This window comes from Chenopodium quinoa, unplaced genomic scaffold (assembly GCF_001683475.1).
Source record: "Chenopodium quinoa cultivar QQ74 unplaced genomic scaffold, ASM168347v1, whole genome shotgun sequence".
Taxonomy (NCBI): domain Eukaryota; kingdom Viridiplantae; phylum Streptophyta; class Magnoliopsida; order Caryophyllales; family Amaranthaceae; genus Chenopodium; species Chenopodium quinoa.
The window spans coordinates 469,346-489,808 of record NW_018745013.1 but is presented as its reverse complement, the minus strand read 5'-3'; the positions used below and the strand labels follow the sequence as shown (position 1 = coordinate 489,808).

The following is a 20,463-nucleotide window of genomic DNA, read 5'->3' as shown; positions in this document are numbered from 1 at the left end:
AAATACAACAATAAAACCTAGGCTCCATACCACTTTGTCAGGAAAGATGCACACACAATACAGAATCATAGCGGAAGTAAAACAATCTCTTTTTCTCTAATGTGTTGTAAAATGGGCAAACACTACCAAACTTGAGCAAACACAATATGGACAATAACAAGCAATTCTAAATAGCCCAAATGCAATACAATAAAGCACACCAAGATATACGGGAAACCAAATTTGGGAAAAACCCACACGTACGTAAGCTCTTCCACTAATCAATAAAAATAAACGTACACCAAATTATCTTTCTCTAAACAATGTTAGAGGCTCTAACACCAAACCATGTTTGGAACAAAATATTCTCCATATACATTCTTAACAAGTGGATAACTCAACTATGGAGAGATAAGGGCTAAATAGAACTTACCAACAACCTGTGCACAAAGTTATAATCCAACCGTTGAATATGTAGCATGGGATAGCAGGAAATGAGTCCAAGTTTGACATCAATCGGCTTCCGTTAGTATCTTGATCGGATGGAAACACCTGACAACTTATGTTTTTTTTTTTTTTTTTTTTTTCACCTTCCCTTTTTTTTATAAACATAATGTCCAATATATAGAACATTGCAAGAGGATGCAATTATGTCATCATCAATCAAGATGCCAGAAACATACATAATCTAGAATGCATGTCAAGAGAACGTAAATTATTCAATTTAATTATTGGAACAAACTAGGTATTAGGGGTGAGCATGGATCGGATATTCGTATCTGAAAAACTAGTTATTTGATATTTGTATCCGATCTGAAATTTTTCAGATTCCCGATAACCGGATATCCGAAAATTTCGGATCGGATAGTTCGGATATCCAGTACCTGAATTTTTTTTTTTTTTTTTTTTTTGAAACACCAACCCTTTAAGTTTTAATAATTTGGTAAATACTAATGTAATGGAAAAAATAATTTATTTTTAAAGGCAAATATGTAATGATATCCTAATGCAATTTCACATAACACAATATTTTCCATTAGAGAACTGGTAATTCAATTCTTAAAGTACATCAAAATACAACTTCTTTTAGTAAAATACATTCAGACTGATCTAGAACCTTCAAATTCTAAATAATAATAAATAAAAAAAATCAAATTCACCAAATTATAATCAACCAAATGACGCTCCACCTTCGCGAACTCGCAATGGTTCTAATTGTAATGGTGTTTAATTAGTGGAACTCCCGAAGGTTAAGAACCATCTTTGACGACGGTGAGCAGCTAATGGAGTGAAAACATACCGACTCGATGAGGTGCTAAGCCGGGCGTGAAGGCCGAATGAGAACCTGAGATCTGATAGGTTGAGAGTGAGGTGAGGAGAGGAGAGAGAAAGTTAGGGTTGAATACTTGAATGGTTGTCTTGGTTGAGGAGATCTGAGAAAATTGAGATTTAATTGCTTGAGAATTTGAGATGAGGAAAGGAGAGAGAATCTGAGAAAGCTAGAGAGAGAGAAAGAGAAGAGAAAGAGAGGCGGGTGGGGGCGTGGGGACTCAATTGTTAGGGTTTGGTAGTTTTTATATGATGTAAAAATTAATATGGAGTACTGTAATATCGGAGTAATGAGTGATTTCTTCAGATTTTTAATCGGATATCCGATCCAATTTCCGGTATCCGAATTTTTTTCGGATATTTGATATCCGACTTTTTAATATCGGATATCCGATCCTCGGATCGGATATCCATAATTTTCGGATCGGATGCGGATCGAATTATCGGATTTTTAGATAGTTTTGCTCGGCCCTAGGCATTGCATTTCTTTTTAAATCAATGTCGCATTGCCAAATGACCCAAATACAGTAATCTTTGCAATGATTCAACTCAATCTTCAGACAAAAAATTGAGTTTTAATGTTACACAACAAAACCGACATGTACACTAATAACTAAATACTACAACCACACCCTACATCACATAATTACATTATATCCATCGAATATATTCTTTGATCCTTGTGTATAGTTCATTCCTGATCAATGATGCTAGACGGCTAGAGTCTTGGTTTGAGAACTGAGTCGCTATTGGATGCAGCGGAACAACTAGAAAATCAAACCAAAACCATTCTTTGACCTTAAACGGCCGTTGCAGTAGGAATGGCATTTAATTGTCTAACCTTCTTGGGTTCTGCAGTTAAGGTAGAATTGTTGTGTTTCAAAATTTCTTTGGGTATGATGTCAATGAATGCCAAATGGTTCTTCATCTCGTGTCATTGCACCTCTTCAAAAAATTCTTCCTCCTGCTGTGGCAAGGTTGCGTTTCTTGCGTTAAAAGGGCTTGCCTGAACAATCCCCTCAGCCATCAAAGGCCGAACAACCTGCGAATTACAAAATTATAATGCACAATCATCCAAAAAGAAAAAAAAAAACCACCAAGCAGATAATATTATCCTCATTTGTACTTTGTGGGTGTTGTTTAGAGAGAATAGAATGATCACGATGCATTTCAGGCTTCATATTAGCAAAAGTGAAATTGAGAACAAGACTAAATGGTTGGCAGAAACTTCATGAACAATATTATAAACAGCGCACAAATAGCTGGGAATTCAAGAACAATCACCTAGGGACAACTTAAGGTTTTTAAACATCGAATTCAAATATTACAAGGCTCTTCAGATGCCCTAACATACTCAGAGGTGATTCTACATAATCTACAACTATAGTGCAATGAAGAAAAAATAGTGCATAAAAAGACATGCCTAGGTGCTGAGGCATCAAGGTAATAGCGTTGAAGCAATTTTTTTGGGGCTAGGCAAAGCAATCTCAACGACGCACAGCAGAGGCGCACAGCTTTTATATTTCACCAAAATTTTATATACTTATTCAATGAAGTGCACTGAGGCCCAAAAAGACGCAGAAGGATCCTTAGCACCTCAGTGAGCCATAAGGCTCAAGCGCTCAACACACTGTTCGCAGAAATGAAACAAGATTGAAAAATCCTAATCCAAAGTAAAGATTTCATAAATTGTTGCAAAATTTATAAGAACTACTCTATGGTAGATGGAAATTTTGAAAATATTCATCTGCCAAGGGAAAATAATAGTCAAAAGGTAATCAAGCTGAAGAAAACATGTAAATCCCAGCAGTGAATATCATAATACACTTAAGGAATGACAGCATCAAGTAACCAAAAGACAAACTAAAACTTAATCTGAATTTTCTTTAGACGTGGATTTTTAACATCCACTGTCATAAGGACTCCAGATGGCAAGTTTTATATCCTCCTCAACTTCAGAGAACAAGCAAAAAAGAAGCACAGACAATATGTAGTGAATATGGTACTAGGAAACAAACCTGCTCAATCTCATCAGACAACTGAGGGTTCTCCCTCAAGAATTGCAAAGCTCTGTCTCTTCCTTGTCCCAATCTTTTGCAAAAATGTCAGTAATCAGGTAGTCAGCAAATCATAAACCATCCATAATTAAGACAATTTACATTTTTATTACCTCCAAGAAGTTCATTCAATCAGTAAAATGTTGCATGTCTAGTGAACTGCTTATTTTTTGTAACGTTTAACATAATTCAAATGTAAAACATGTTTGTAAAACAATCATTGTGTCTTCTTCGAAATTTGATCAACCTAAAGTCTACAATGATGGACCAATTAATTTTTAAATTTGTATCCTCAATTAGCTAATCATCAGAAATTACTTACAGCACAAATGAAGGTAACTTTAACTTGGCTATAAATTGGCTTGATTTGAGTTCAATTAAAATTAAACAAACACTGTACTACTCAAAAGGTTGAGCTAAACTAAAGAGCAATAGATGAGCTTCAGATTGCAATGTGGCTGCACCTTTGATCCCTGTAGCTATACCATGAACCCTTCTTTGCCACAACATCTAATATTTCGGCACAATCCAAAATGCAACCCTGCATAATCAAGATCGTCAAAAATACAATAATTTGCACATATCTTTGTATGACAAAAATAGTGGGAGAAATATTATTGTGATACTAACCAACTTACTCACGCCCTCACCAAATATAATCTCAAACTCAGCTTGTTTGTATGGCCTTGACACCTGTAACAAATGCACAAATGTTCAGAAGATCACTTGTTCAAAATCTTCCAGCAGAAAAAAATAAATCTTAGCTACTTTAAAACATGTATCTGGAAGAATTAAATTCATTGACATCCAGATAATAGATATACCCAACTTGAACATACAAAGAACAGTGTTCATCCTTTTGCATTACATTAGTCGCAAATCAAGAAAAATTAGTAGCTGAGATGAAGTTGCTTGAAAAGGATCTTCAATGTTTTAGAGCTTCATAAAGCAGCTTACCTTTCCTTTTCTATTATAATTATGCTGGAATAATGAATAGAGAATGGAGAAACCAAGAGATACTATGTAGTTAACTCGAGAATTTAAATTTTATAAAATTAGAAACAAATAAATCAAATACATATACATATGCAGGAGGCCTTTTCCGGAACATTGGAAGTGTCACATATGATTGCTATGTCACAATTATTTAAAAAAAAATTAGAAAATAAATAACGTAAATAAAAGTCGGAATTGAAGATGACCATAATATGTAAATTAAGAAATCGTGTTTCTACATAATTCCAAATTTCATAATCTTCATACCATTGGAAAGAGCTCCAGCTTCAAATAAGATCAATTTATCATAAATTATACAACCTGTAAATTTAAGGTTATCTTGAAGACAAAAGGCGATGCAACAAAAGTATATTTGTTCTTCATTCTGTTAGTCAGGTGCATTGCATGGGCTTAGACTGGTAATGGTAATAAAATAAATAAATAACTGCTTACACTATGATACTAGTGAGTTTGTATATCAAGGGGTCAACATATAGTAGTTTTGCACGACAAGATTTCTGAGAAGATAAGTTTGAATTTTATAGGAAACAACCATAAATTTTACGTTTATTTACACATATGATGCTTTTACTTCTGCTGACAAAATTTTTGTAGGAGTTGCTGGACTAGAACTAAAGAAACTAAGGCCAGTCAGGTTAACACATGATGCTAGGAGGTTCTTACTGGGGCTTATTTCGAAATTATATGTTTCACTATACATGGCAAATATATGCCGCATGATTTATATCATCAAGAAGTACAGGTACCAAGTGCCAAGAACCAAGTTCCAATGCTTCAGCTCTTTGTTTGAAAACATGAGGTGCTTCAGGAGGTAAGAGATCCCAGGAGCCAAAACGTGGAATAAGTACAGGGCAAGAGTGTCATGAAACAGCAGCTTTTACACACTCAACAAAGGCTGCTTTTAGAGAGGGGAGAAAGAGAAAATTGAACAAATAACAAGAAGAATGAAGAAAAGAAGTTGTAACACAGCCTCTTCTACACATCCTTACTGGCTCCTCTTATCAAGAATTTAAGAATGGCAAACCTACTCCCAGAATTCTTTTAAGTGACCTAAGGAATGCTTCTCAGTGGACTAACTTCAGCTTGATGTGCCCAAGTTGTTTCAGAATTTCAGTTGAAGTCATAGAACTATAAGTTTTCGACACCTCATAAAAATGTTTTGGTGATTAATCTGCAACCTCTCTGATGCTTGTATTCCCTCTTTATAGTGATTTTGGTTTATATGATCAGATGAAAAGAAGGTTTAAAAATCGAAGGACTTGAGAAATTTACCTTGCTCTTTTGCACCCTAACACGGACCCGTAACCCAATATCTTCATCTCCTTTGACCTGTAAGAGGAATTTATAAGAAGGGCTCTGTATTTCCATACTAGACATAATTTAGTAGAATGTCTGAATAGATATAGAGGGGAAATTCTTACAGATTTAACTTTGCCAATAGAACGTATCTCAAGGCGAAGTGATGCAAAGAACTTCAAGGCAATTCCACCACTAGTCACTTCAGGATTTCCATAATACACGCCAATCTTAAAATTTTCAAAACAAAAAAATTGCCTGAGAACATAAGTGATTGTTGACTACAACAGTATACACAGATAATAATAATAATAATAATAATAATAATAATAATAATAATAATAATAATAATAATAATAATAATAATAATAATAATAATAATAAACCACATGTAAGGTGCACCTGTCTTTAGAGCTTAGAAGCTCTATTAGGATCCAACCTTGACAGGCCTAATCATAGCCTCATGAGACAAATGGTGCAACCTTATCCAGTGATTACAACGAGATTATTTGCATCAGAAACTAGTTTGAAAAGAGAACTACAGCATAGTGATGTATTGGTGGAGGACAGTGCAGTGGTACAACCAAAGCTGCAATTTCATCATAAAATCAATTGAATTATCCCATTTTCCCTTGCTATTGGTGACTATTGGTTATTGACTTCGTTGCATATGTATTGTAACTTTGTAAGTTCGCACACACAACAACAAAAAAAACCCCTCAAATTATCAAGATTGACAGTCTTTCCATAAATTAACGCCAATTGACAGATTGTATAATGTCTATAAGATGTCCATAAAAAGTGGCAAAAACCAATCTTATCAAATACCTTGTGTCGTATCTGATTCAAAAAAATGAGAGTACAGCCTGCTTTTGATGCATTTCCAGACATTTTACGTAAAGCTTGGCTCATAAGGCGTGCCTGCAAGCCCATTTGCTGCATTCCAATCTCTCCCTAAAAAAATAAGAAAGATGAAAAGTCATACAGAAAATTCGGCACTCTGCAGTAATAAACTAAAAACCACACGAAGATGGTGAGCAAGAAATAAAATATACCTCTATTTCAGCTCGAGGAGTGAGGGCTGAAACAGAATCTATACAAATCAGGTCTATTGCACCAGATCTGCACATGCGATCTGCAACTGCAGCAAAGAGAAGTCGATTATGTTACAAATGATACAAATCAAAACAGTATTACCTCCATTCAGCACTTAAGGGACCATCAAAGACTTAAATTTCCAAAGCAAGGCAAAAACAGAGCATTGTACAGTTAGATAAAGCCATACAAAACTTAAAGTTAAAACAAAATTTTTCCTAGAAGAGAACACAAACCTGAAAGAACCTAAGGCTCCATTTGTATGGAAGGTAAACATTTTTCGGGAAATGACTCCATGGACAATAATTTCCAGGAAAATATAACTATTGTTCTCACAAAGTTATACTAACATAAACCAAAACTTGTTTAAATTTACGGTTTTTTCATTATATACCCCTGAGTTGTAATAAAAATTCAGCATATACCCCTAATGACAACAATATGAGTGGAATTTGGTTAATTATGCATCGAAATCACCTTAAATCTCTCTCCCCCATCCCTGAAACCACTCCTCTCCTTTCTCCAACCCCCGAAATCACTCCAGTCTCCATAACTATATCCGTATGATTGATTTTGAGGATGAGAAAAGAAAATTTGGGGTGGTTTTTAGGGGTGGAAAAAAGGAATATGGTGGTTTCAGGGGCAGGGGAATGTATTTAGGGTGGTTTTGGGTCATAATGAACCCTAATGACAAACGAACACAGCAATCATTAACTATCAAGGGTATATGGTGTATTTTTGTGAAAACTCGGGGGTTTATGATGAATTTAAAAAAGTTTAAGGGTATATGGTGAATAAACAAAAAAACTCGAGGGTATATGGTAAAAAACCGTTAAATTTATTACCTTATACGTTGTCATCAAAATTTTAAGGATTCAACATCTTTAGGCCATAGAGTTACAAGATAAAAAAGGAAGGGTAGTTAGTGCTTTCTCACAAAGTGATCTTTGAATAATATGCAAACCAATAAGTAACCACCTTTTGTCTTTGGGCCACACTAGACCCGGTTATTTGGGCACGTCAGGGTCGGTGCAGGTCAATTGCGGGTTGGATCAAAGACGGTCATATTTTATAGGGCCAACAGCGGATCAGGCCAATGCGGGTCGAGAATCAATAATGGGCCAGCCAACAAACTATTAATTAAAATAAATATTGGACAAGGCCATTATTTAGTATATATGAATACGAAAATATTTATGTAATTTTTTTTACATTATCACCCCGAGGGTGCACCGGTTTGGAGGAGGAAGATTTATGTTGATGACTACACGAAATAATCACTTTAAGTTCATGTAGCCGACCCCACTGATGGGATTAAGGCTTTGATTGATTGATTGATATCTACTTTCTTTATCTATTTTGTCTATTAAATTGGATAAAACATTTTGGTCTTATATTGACCCTACCCAACAAGGGTCTTATCCATTAAAGGCCATATCCATTAAGAGCCCATTATGCTAAGCCCTGGCCCTATCATCATTGGGTTATCCTATCCAACAACCAAGTTTAGGCCATAACACATAGAGTGGCATAACATCAAAAGACCCTAAATATTATCCCCAACCTTGCACTAGTGCCACCAAGGGCCATTGTCTCATACGCTTCTTATTGCCACACTCATTCGTATATGCAATTGTGCATATTTAATTGCCATACTTCACTGAACCACTTAGTCATCATCTATAGCATATTCCAGCTCAACAAGAAACAAGGATTGATTCCTCAATAAATGACATAAGTAAATTATTACATCTCCTTTGAATTTCAAAAATCACTATTTATGGTGTTGAGTTGCCATCTTAATTTGTTTAGATCATATAATTGCATTTTAAAGAGAGAATTTCCAATTGAGAAATATGCATATAAATACATATTGAGTTAATAAATTGTAGAGTAGACCAACAATATAAACCCTAGTATAAGATCCCAAAAAAGTACCAACCATCCCAAAGATAAATAACTGGTATGATGAGAAAATGGAAGCATTAAAAATCTACACTGTTTATAACAAGAAAATTCAAGACATGTTAATTTCTCAAACCTACTAAAATTATAATCCTAGAAGTTTTAAGTGTAACTCCATAATTAAGATTTCTCAAGGTTCAATCTTTTGTGTTTTACACTTAAACTATAAGTGTTAGAAAAGAAAGGCAGAAATCATTACAAAGCTAGAGGAGGTAGCAAATCAGGGTAACCAGAGTCTTGGCCGTGTCTTGTTAAGGCAATTGCTTCCTTATTTACTAAGCAAGAGATATTAATGAATATTTAGGCAGAAGCTGAATGCACTTCTAGACTTGACCTATCAACCAAAACTCATACACAATGCTTCTCCAAGGAACACAATAATAAGAGGTGACAATTGGTATTTTGGGATGCAATATCTTACTCTCTAATGCCATCTCCCCATTATCAGGCTGGCAAACAATTAAATTTTCAACATCAACTCCCAAAGACTTAGAATATGCTGCATCAAATGCATGCTCTGCATCAACAAGCATTGCGTTTCCTCCCAGCTTCTGAAAAATACAAATAAAATAAAATAAAAATAAACAAATAGATAAATAAATAAAATAAATAAATCAATATCCTGAATAGCTTGTAACATGTGCTCTGTCCCATAAATTATAATTTGAATTGAAAATTATAAGAAACTCATATGCCACCTGAATTTCTGCAATTGCATGTAAAGCAAGTGTCGTCTTCCCACTACTTTCAGGTCCATATACCTGGGAATAAACCACAGATATTAAAAGGTATTCAATAACAAACAAAAACAAAATTTATCTCTATTTCTTCAAAAATTAATTTCCAACCGCATTTTTATCACTATAAAAGCTACGTAGTTTTTAATACTCTTGGTAATCTAAATTTTTCCTATGAAAAAAAGAAAGAAAAAAAAGATAATGCAAAAGGCAGAAAAAGAAATAAAGGAGCAGGTTCTTTCTGAGATCCGTTTAAGTAGAGAGGTGTTTCCCAATACAAGGTTTCAGTCTGAAATCAGAGAGGCAGATTGCAAACACATCTAAAACGAATAAGGAATCTAATCAAAATCAAAAGGTTTTTTCTATGTTTTAAGATACTGAACTTTTTACATGGAAATCGTCCTTCTAAGTGCAAAGACCCAATCAACTTTTCTGATCCAAATATCCAATTAGTTGCATCAAAGCAAACATCAATGTTGGAAGAAAAAACTACACAGAATTTTTTATTACCAACTTACCTGAACTTGGGTACAGGTATCAGATACAGCACATGCCCAAGTGTCTGATTCGTCAAGATCCAATATATAGTAACAGAAATAGAATTCGACCCAAATTTAAAGACAAGTCATTTATTAAATATACACCCTCCATCCCACTAGAAAAAAGGGGGCTTTTAAAAGTTTATAAAGAGGATCAAAGGGACTTGTCTCTTTTCATGTATCGTGTCCAAAGTATCAAACTTTATATTAGAATTTTAAGGTTTAGATTGAGATCATGAATGAAATCAAATACTTTTCAAAGAAAAGTAAAACCATTGTGAAAAGTTTTGCATTTTTATTCTTTAATGTGAAATATTACAGTTTTCTTAACAGATCTGCATATAAATGAGTAAATTGGATAGGATTTGGCAGTCTTTTTTAAAAAAAAAAAAATAAAAAAAAAATAAGAGGTACTAAGATGTAATCACAAAGAAAACAAGGACTTTACAAATTAGCCCTATTCCTCCATATTCTCCAAGTGAGTAATCATTGAAAGCCAAAGCCTTGGTCCATCATGACGCAAACGGCATTACTTTGTCGGATAATAATTCATGTCAGACTACAACTCTAGAATAAATATGGGCATTACAGTCCAACAATACATTCTTGTATTATTCACCAAAGTATCTTCTCCGTTCCCTTCCCATAAACTGTACACCACTGTTGTATAATTAATTGACAGACAAACCTGATCCTCTTTAAACATTGGAAAAAACAGTCTCTCCAAAGGTAACAAGCAATTAATTGTAAGGACAAACATGACCAAGTTTAATATTCTAAGTTCTAACTTTCTAACTATAATGATATTATCCCACTATGTACTCCCCACCCCACTTAATTCTTAATATTCTTATTTTCTTACACCTGAAACACAAGTTCTAGATCTAAAAGTTGTAGCTCTCTCCAATCCCCTCCCCGAGTCTTTCATTGGAGCCATTGTCCACCAAATCTACATGTTTTTTACCCATGATAGTTAGTTGTCAATCAATTTTCCCCTCACATGAGTCACATCATTAACGTCACAGTGAATGATAGCCTTGCTACCTTCTTTACCTACATAACTACTTTCTTCCCTCAGCCATCCATTATTGTCATTCACGAGCAGGTTCCACATCCCTTCCCCTGTCTCTAATATATGTTTTACAGGAAAAGTATTTCATGAGAAAAATGAAGAATCCGACATAAATATCCATCATGTGTCCATGTCATGTCAATCAATATATGTATGCAAGGATAGATGTTGTGTAGCTTAGCATGAAATTGCTCCATGAGTTGCTCAACAATGGGAAAGTTTATAATATTGTCAATGAAGCACAAGTTAAAAGACCAATACTTCATAATTATTAGTAGCAATATCTTAAGAATCAGCATTCTAATTAATGATTATTCAATGCTACCTCAAGGAGATTCAAAAGACATGAAGCAGTAAGCTCGCAAGAAAAAATAAAATAAATAATATACAATAATCAGAAGGCCACAAAAGATAACCACTAAATTAACAAAAGTAAAACCATACTACACCAATTAACTAGTATATCTATTAAGCATTCCACCTAAGGAAAAGTACAGAAGCTTAAAGGGGCAAAGCCCTTGAACAATAAGGTCACTGACTAAAAACCAATTCACAGAGAAAAAAAAAAAAGGGCATAGCTATCATAGCATGAATTTTGCAAAACACAAATTCATAGACTGATGATCCTCTTACAAAATTAATTCTAAGGAGCTCAATGAAGTGAGCAAGAATACAATACCTCTACAATTCTCCCTTTTGGAAGACCTCCACCAAGAGCAAAGTCCAATGTCAAGCACCCACTTGGAAAGGTTTCACTTCATAGAATAAAATAAAATTCAAGAAACGGCATTAATCAATCTCCTACCTAGATCTGGGATAATGAAGGAAACTGTAATACATAACTAAATTTCATTTATAGAAAGTATTGAGTCAGACTTCTTAGGTGGCCATCTTCACATCCATGGATTGTACTCCCTACTCTCATCAATCCACTTAAATAAAGGTCAAGACACAGCCATGGAGCCACCAATATGATTTTACAATGTAATAGAAAGTAGGAAATAAAACAGAGAAATACGTATACATACACCAAAGCTCCACCAGCACTGCCCAATCTTGTAACACTTCCTTTTCCAAAAGAGCTGTTTATGTCGTTCATTGCCACTTCTAATGCCTTTTGCTGAAAGTGAACACAACGCTATCTAACTAGAGATTGTATAAAAAGCCATAATTATTCTGTAAAACTAATGTAATATGACTGATGATTTTGTTATACGAAATATGGAAATATGCATATGATAATAAACAAGATCTACACTAGAGATTCATCACATCCTATCTAACATGTTTAGTAGACCTCAACCAAAAGATATGTGGAGAGCATAACTGCTATAATATTTCCAACTTTACCTAAGCAAAATTCATGGAGTAAATTACTTTGAAAACTAAAATGCAATCAAAACCAGGGCAATTCAGCGAATTACATGAGGTTTACAGCCTTTTGATATAGATACAAAATACCTAACAATGTAATATGATTGGATATTGACACTAGCATCAGACTGGAGAATGTATACAAGAGTTTGACATGGGAATTTCCTTAACTAAAAGATAAAAAGATAGTTTTAAGAGCAAATTTGAAATCTGGACAATATGGCTGGGATACTTTGATATACATGTATAAGTAGAGTATAAATTTTCCTGTTTTACACAAAATTCAAAGCATCCAAATGTTAGTAAGAGCTTAAAAATTGAGTAATGGGATATAAGGAGCTGCACTTTTCAACAAGAGTACACACCAAAGGTATGAACATGATAAACAACAGCAATTTAATGGAAAATCAGACAGTGGACCAACTTATATGTGGATTTCTCAGAACAACTTTTGACAAAAGCTTGATGATTCACTAGGCACCATGTACGAGACAAGAGAGACATATAAGATGCAATAATAGACCACCTTAAAACTAAACAACTGAAAAGTAAGGCTACACAATAGATGACTGATAAAAAGTCAAACCATGAAGGCACATAACCTAGAGAAATTTGCTTGCTATTTACTCCGTCTTATGTTAAGTGTCTAATACAGAAAGTTGACTAAAATGAAAAACCTGAGCTAATAAAACTGAAGTAATGGGATAAAAGGAGTTGTGCTTTCTAACATAAGTACACACCACAATCAAATGACCATGGTAATCTAATGCAATTCAATAATAAATCAACCAATGGACCTACTAAAAGGCGGATTGCTTGGAACAATTGTTGAGTCAATAATCAACTTGGCACCACGCACTAGACAAGAGGGGCATCGAAGACGCAATCATAAACCACCTTCAGACTAAGTAACCAAAATGGTAGCACTATGTTTAGACAGGAATATTTGGAGTGTAAGGGAGGAAAGGGAAAGTGAGGGAATAATTTCCTTATTTGAATAAGACATAGGGCAAGGGGAGGGAAAGGAAATGGAGCGATCCATTCTCCTTCCCAATTTAAACCAAATCCCTCCATTGTTGGAAAGATTTAGAAGGAAAATGGAAGGTTACTTTTTCCCTCCCCTCCCATCCCTTTCTCTTTCCTCCTTTTCCTTCCCCTCCCTTTCCCTTAAGAATTATCATCCAAACATGGTGTAAATGCTAGAAAATATATCACTGGAATGAAAAATATAGAAACCTAGTCATATAACATCAAACCATAAGGGTCTAATACCCGCAAAGAATGTTGCTTAATGGCCATACCAAACAGTTCCTTAACTCGATATCCACCAACAGGAACACTTTGTTTGGATAGCAAGATAGGAGGGGGGAAAGCAAGGGGAAGGGGAAGATGGAGTTCATTTAGGTTATAGAAGAGGGAAGGGAAATGGTTCCCTCCCTCTCCCTCCTCTTATTTCCCCTGACCTCTTATTCAAAAAAGGGAACTTGTTCCCCTCTCTTTCTTTTCATTTCCTTAAACCAAAATCAAAGTGGAACATGATATTCATTATAGCACAAATTATGATTGCTAGGAACTAAATGCCAAGATTGCCAACATCACACGACATTCAATGCATTAAGAACAATAACAAATAGTCATATTCATTCTGGCACAAATTATATCACTTGCAAAACAAAATCACATCTTAATTTCACAGCACACACCATAAGCCAAAAGAGTTTTTTAGCTTAAACCCAAGAAAAATAAATTACTCATATTAACAAGCTCCAAAACATAAAACCCACAATTACAACTTTACAGAAAACTCTATGCATAATACATAACCCTCAATGAAGAATGGGAAAATTTTGAACTTCCATTGAAATTCCATAATTTTCCCAAAAAACCCAATTATCCAAAAAGATGAAATGCAGAAAAAAGTAGAAGGGAAAAGAAGCATACACGATCGATGAAACGAGGGTCATTATCACCAGAAAGAGCACCATTTAATTTGCCATTAAGTTCAGAAAAAACCCTGAAATTTTTTACAGCAGATTGTACAGAAAAACGTTGGGTATAGAATTGAGTTTTATGAAGAGTTGATGGATTTAATATTCTAGGAAAACATTGCAGAGTTGGTCGCAGCTTCAACAAATCCATTGAAGGATGGAAGTAAGCCGAGGAGGGAAGTTGAGGCAATGGAAAATTTTCAAGCAAGCTTACGCATATTGCCTTTGCCTAGTGTGCGGTGTGCCTACAAGATTTGTTAAACATCGCCCGCAAATTTTCATATAAAGCCCACAAACTAGACTTGGTATGACAATTATGCCCATTTTTTAAAATTGAACAAATCTCGATCTAAAAAATGTGGAGCCGTACTGGCTCGTTGGGGGAGACCGGAGGGCAGGCCGGAGATGCGGGGGACGTCGGAGGTACGTCGTCGTCGACGGAAAACGAGGTAAAGCACCGTTAAAATTCACGGTGTACGTAACGGCATCTGAAAGAGGTGGTCGTGCAGTGGTGTCGGCGCCCAGGTTGGAAGCCACTACCGTAGCATGGACGTCCAAGCCAGACGCCACAACCACCGCACTAGCGTCCAGCCCAGACGCCACAACCAGCAAGCAGGCGTCCTGGCAGGCGCCAGGCCAGTGGATGTGGCGGCCCTGCCAGGCGCCAGGTCCGTGGCTCTGGTGTTTCTGCCAAACGCCGCCCCTGGTGTTTAATTTTTTTTTTTATTTTTTTTTTTTGTTGTTGTTTTTTTAAAAAAAAAATTGAAAAATCGAAATTGTATTAAAAAAAATTCAAAATTGTTTTAAATTTGAAAATTCGAAATGGTTTTTTTTAAAATTAAGTATGAAAATTCGAAATGGTTTTTTTAAAAATTAAGTTTGAAAATTCGAAATGGTTTTTTTAAAAATTAAGTTTGAAAATTCGAAATGGTTTTTTTTTAAATTAAGTTTGAAAATTCAAAATTGTATTAAAAAAAAATTGGAAATGGTGTTTTTTTTATTTTATTTTTTTTATTTAAAATTGAAAATTCAAAACGGTTTATTTTTTTAATTAAGTTTAATAATTTAATGTTTTTATTTATGATGTGATTAGATTTGTGTTAATGTATATTATTATGCTTTAATTGTTTATGTGTATGAATACTTTTATAAATGATTTTGTTTTAAATTTTTATGTGTATGAATAATATTATACATAATTATGTTTTTAATTTTGTGTTAATTCGTGTAAATATAGAAATTAAATGTATTATCCGTTAAATGTAGAAATGAAATTTACAAATTAAAAATGTAGATATTAATTATGTGTTAATGTTGTGTTAAATGTATTAATTTAAGCTTGAATAAATATTTATTATAATATATAATTGATGCAGGATTATGGTTGAGACGGAAATGATTACAGTGGGATATTTGGACATGATGGTCCATTCGAAGATGCTCAACAAGCGATTGATTGGGCAAAACAGGTTGCAATTACAGCTGGATTTTGCTTGGTAGTAGTAACTCGTAAATCTCAACGGGATGGTAGAATGGATCGCATTTTGAGATGCGACCGTTATCGCAAAAAAAGAAAAAAGAGATTTCCGTACAGCCACTCGGTTTGATACAAAGCGGAAAGGTTGTGGGTGTGAGTTCAGAGTAAAGGTTCGACAACTACAGAGTCGTGACGGTTGGGAAGTGATTGGTTACTCTAAATGGGGGTATCACAACCATGAGATGATAGTATATGAAGAGGGTCATCGACAGCTGAGCGGCTTAAGTCCTGCTGCGAAACTAGTTGTGAAAGAAATGAGTGATGCTCAAGTCAAGCCTGCTAAAATATTAGCATCTGTGTTAGAGAAATTTCCAGAAGACCATCCAAACCGAAGACACATCTACAACGTCAGACAGCAACTCAGGTTTGAACGGTCAGAGGGAAGGAACCCTACACAGCAGCTGCTACACTAGGCACAATCACGTGGTTACCTGTTCTGGTTTGATTTTGATGAAGATACAGCGGAGGTGACTCATCTCTTCCTTGTGCATCCTGATTGTGCTGATATGATCAAGTCTTGTCCATTTGTGATTTTGATCGACTCAACGTACAAGATAAAAAAGTACAAGTTCCCACTGGTTGAGATCATGGGGATGACTCCAACGAACCAGAACTTTCTGATTGGTCATGCAATCATCAAGGATGAGACGGCTCCAAGTTATTATTGGGTCTTGGAGAAGCTGAGAAACTACATCGGGCCTAATGTTCATCCAACAGCCATCGTCAGTGACTGTGAGGGAGGTCTCTTCGCCCCCATTAGGGAGTTGTTTCCAGTGTCGAAGCACTTGTTGTGCACATCGCACATCAACAACTACGTGAAAATGAAAGCCTACAACTTTTTCAACAAGAATTTGGAAATGGCAGAGAGATTGGTGAATGGTAAGTGGTGGAAGATCCTATAAGCTACCACAGAGGCAGTGTACGAGCGAGAATTGGCTAACTTCAGGGATTCGTACCAGTGGTGTCCGACACTGGTAGACTATGTGATGCAGCAATGGGTCCCTCACAGGGAAAAGTTTGTCAAATATTGGACAAACCAAGTACTTCATTTCGGGAACACTACAACATGTAGAGTTGAGAGCGCTCATAGAGCTACCAAGGACTGGATTGATTCTTCCACCGCTGCTTTGGATACACTGTTCGATAGACTAAACAAGTCAATTGAAACTCAGAAGAACGGTATCATGAACTCTCTAGAGGACTCCAGACGACGACATGGTACGATATATAGCCATTTCATATTTAAGATTCTCCATGGTCGTGTGTCACACTATTGCTTGGGGTTGATTCTGACTGAGCTCAACAGGATGAGGGACTTGGCTGATGAAGTGTATGTTCGGTGCGGGTGTGCTATTTCAGTAACTCATGGATTACCTTGCGCATGCACCATTCACCGTGTTATTACAGAAGAAAGGGCGTCGTTACATGCAGATCAGGTTCATTCATTCTGGCGGACGCTCGTTACTGGTGAGCATGCAGATACTCAAACGGTCGACCATGAACAGGAGGAGTTGGAGCAGTTTCGTTCGATGTATGACCGAGTGTCCTCCAGTCATCCTTTTATTATTTGTGACGCTACTCATGTACTTCATGACATGTTCAACACGTCTTGCTTAGATTATGAGGAACCCGAAGGGGTTGAGCGTCCTCAAGGTCACCAACGGCGGAACAGGAGTGCGTTTGAGTACATTCGTGGTCTTGTTCGTGGTCGTGGTCGTGGTCGGACATCGTCATCTAGTCGTAGTCAGTCTTCTTCGTCTGTGAATATGCCCCTGAGAACTGGTACGGTTGCTTACTTTAATTTACATTGTACATTGTTTTTTAGGTTACTTCTGCCTTGTTAACTGTGTTTAATTATATGGTGAATAGGAAGAAACGATATTGATCAGTTTCCGTACAAGGACAGGATACCTAACATCATCATGTTGTACTTGGAAGGGTGGAATGATGTAGTCGGAGATGGTAACTGCGGATTCCGGGTCGTGGCTGATGTTTTTCAAATGGACGAAGACAACTACGGTTTGGTGCGTCAGTTGATGTACAGCGAAATTGCCTCTAACCGAGATGTTTATCGTCATGTGTACCAGGATGACTTGGATAGCGCTCTGCGGCGTATCCGGTGGGGAGGTGGACCTTGCGGTCAAAATCATTATTTTGACGCGCCCCTAGATCTGTTTGCCGTTGCAAAAATTTACAAGTGTACAGTCATGCATTTTGGGCTGGGATTGCATAGTCGAGCTTATTATCCTTGTACCACGGTTCTCCCTTGGTGTTCACGTGAGATTGTCACTACACCGGTCAGAGAGGTAGCTATTGCGTTTCTTGGGTCGTCATACAGACATTTCATCCGACTAGACATGTCATCCGATTTTCCTGTGCCACCGATTATACCTCGGTGGTACACCATTCGCACAGCGAGCGTAAAGGGTTGGGATGCGCTATATCATGACCGGATCCACGAATGGATCACCCTAGCTGCCTTTTAGTTTTTCATGTTTACATTGTTTCTATGTAACCTTATTTTTACGTTGCTATTTTAATGAGAACATTAATTTTTGATATTGTATTGCTTACTACATTTATATGTTGCATAGGTAAGTTGCGCGGATCCACGAAAGGTAATGTCAAAATTTAAAAACAGCAATGATAATATGTCAAAGTTGAAAGCTAAAACAATAATCTAAAATGTTACAACCTTAAAACATAATGTCCAATTTAATAAACTAAAATGATAATATTTAAAATGCTCTACAAATAAAATGCCAAAACCATCAGTAATCCCTCTTGGACGCCGATTCCCAATGCGCAAGGGTCTGTTCCAAACTATCAACAGCAGCTCTCACTGTTGTACTCATGCTGTCCTTCTCCACAGAGAGTTTCTGTACGTCTTGCATTATCTTTTCCATCCACTACATACAACAAAAAATAAAACAGTAAGTCTCTGTTACTCATTGTGAGAAACGTTTTTGTTTCTCACAGTGGCAGTTTTGTAAATAAAATGTACCATCGTGACTAAAGTGGTACAATTTTATCATCCATTTCGTAAATAAAATGTACCACCGTGACTAAAGTGGTACGTTTTATTTACAAAACTGCCACTGTGAGAAACAAAAACGTTTCTCACAGTGTGTAATGGGAGCGCCCTCAACATGAAATACAATAACAACATATAAAATTTAATTAAAAAAACAACGATAAATGTTTTATGAGACATACCGCTTCCACAGCAGTAGGCGGTGGCATATAATCAGCATCGCTGTGGTCGAGGTCTGCAATCAACCTCGGGTGCGAATACCGGTTGAACCATTCCATGTAGTAGTGGTCACACATGGGAGAAACCCTAGATGGCGGCCTCTGCAACTCCGCAGTCCATAAGCGGGCAACCATCGGAAACTGGTCCCACGTCCCAGTCATGATATCTGGCCAATGCACGACGTAGTCCTTCGACGATGCAGATCGGACCGCCTTCATCGGGCATGCCGGGGGAGGAGGGACAACTTGGACAAATCCAAGCTGGCGAAGACAACGCTGGGGCATGTACGCCTCCACGATCTCACGATACTGAATGAGCCCCGTGTACAGGGTCCTGGGTACCCTAATACTAGGGTTCGGGCTGAAAGGCATCCAGCTCACCTGCACATAATTTTAAAATTTAGTAACATGAATATAATAAATGCATATAATAAATTGTAGAAATAATTTATAAACTTTACCTCTAAGGGGGACATCCTGTCAAGCAATAACCGTATCGATCGGAGGCGGTCAACGGTCTTCTTCTCCGAGCGCGGACTCCACGCACAAGCACGCAGCATCCCCTCATCAATAGGAACCGGGTCACAATGTGGTCGCAATGCAGGAAAGTACTCGTATATCCAGGTCTGCAATAAAGTCAGACACCCAGTGATACCTGCCGCGTCAGCCCGACTCGCAAATCCTAGTTGGCGATACAAATACGCCAACGTAGCCGATCCCCAAGAAAACTGGCCTACACTGTCGGGGTCACACGCCTCAACTATGTCGCGTGGCCTGAGCTTGTTTCCGCCTCTCTTATCCGGAAACAAGGTACAACCGAGGAGTAGAAAAACATAAGCAGCCAGCTGTGTGTCGTGCGTCCTACGTGCACTGGGGTACAAACACGGCTGCAACACGGATGCGATCTTCACACCGTCGTGTTCCCAAACACCAAGCGCCTCGGTGTACAGTGCAGCCCTGTCCACCGCCAACAACTCCGCCAGCAAATCTGCCTGATCCGCATCAGTCATAGCACAAAGGCGTTTACCCTCAACACGAATCCCCAGAATGGCCTCGACGTCATGTAACATGATCGTCATCTCACCAAATGGACGGTGGAAAGAGTTTGTATCCGGCTACCATCGCTCAACGAAAGCCGTGATCAGTGTAGTGTCAATCTTATCGTGCATGGTGGCAGGAACGTGATTCACCCCAGTGCCCTCCAATCGCTCAAACATCTCGCTCTC

At 36.8% G+C, this 20,463-nt stretch overlaps 1 protein-coding gene across 1 annotated transcript; it reads right to left on the bottom strand.

Moving 5' to 3' along the window:
• Window positions 1-1,767: 1,767 nt before the first annotated feature.
• LOC110708197 (DNA repair protein recA homolog 1, chloroplastic) lies at window positions 1,768-14,700 on the bottom strand. The gene is made up of 13 exons (XM_021886284.1): window positions 14,402-14,700; window positions 12,115-12,206; window positions 11,766-11,841; window positions 9,437-9,499; window positions 9,160-9,289; window positions 6,734-6,819; window positions 6,507-6,632; window positions 5,804-5,908; window positions 5,655-5,711; window positions 3,996-4,058; window positions 3,830-3,906; window positions 3,327-3,399; window positions 1,768-2,350 (listed from the first exon to the last, which is right to left on the bottom strand). Exons 1-13 carry the CDS (start codon window positions 14,597-14,599, stop codon window positions 2,243-2,245), a joined length of 1,254 nt encoding a protein of 417 aa, XP_021741976.1. The 5' UTR covers window positions 14,600-14,700; the 3' UTR covers window positions 1,768-2,242.
• Between the last annotated feature and the right edge of the window lie 5,763 nt (window positions 14,701-20,463).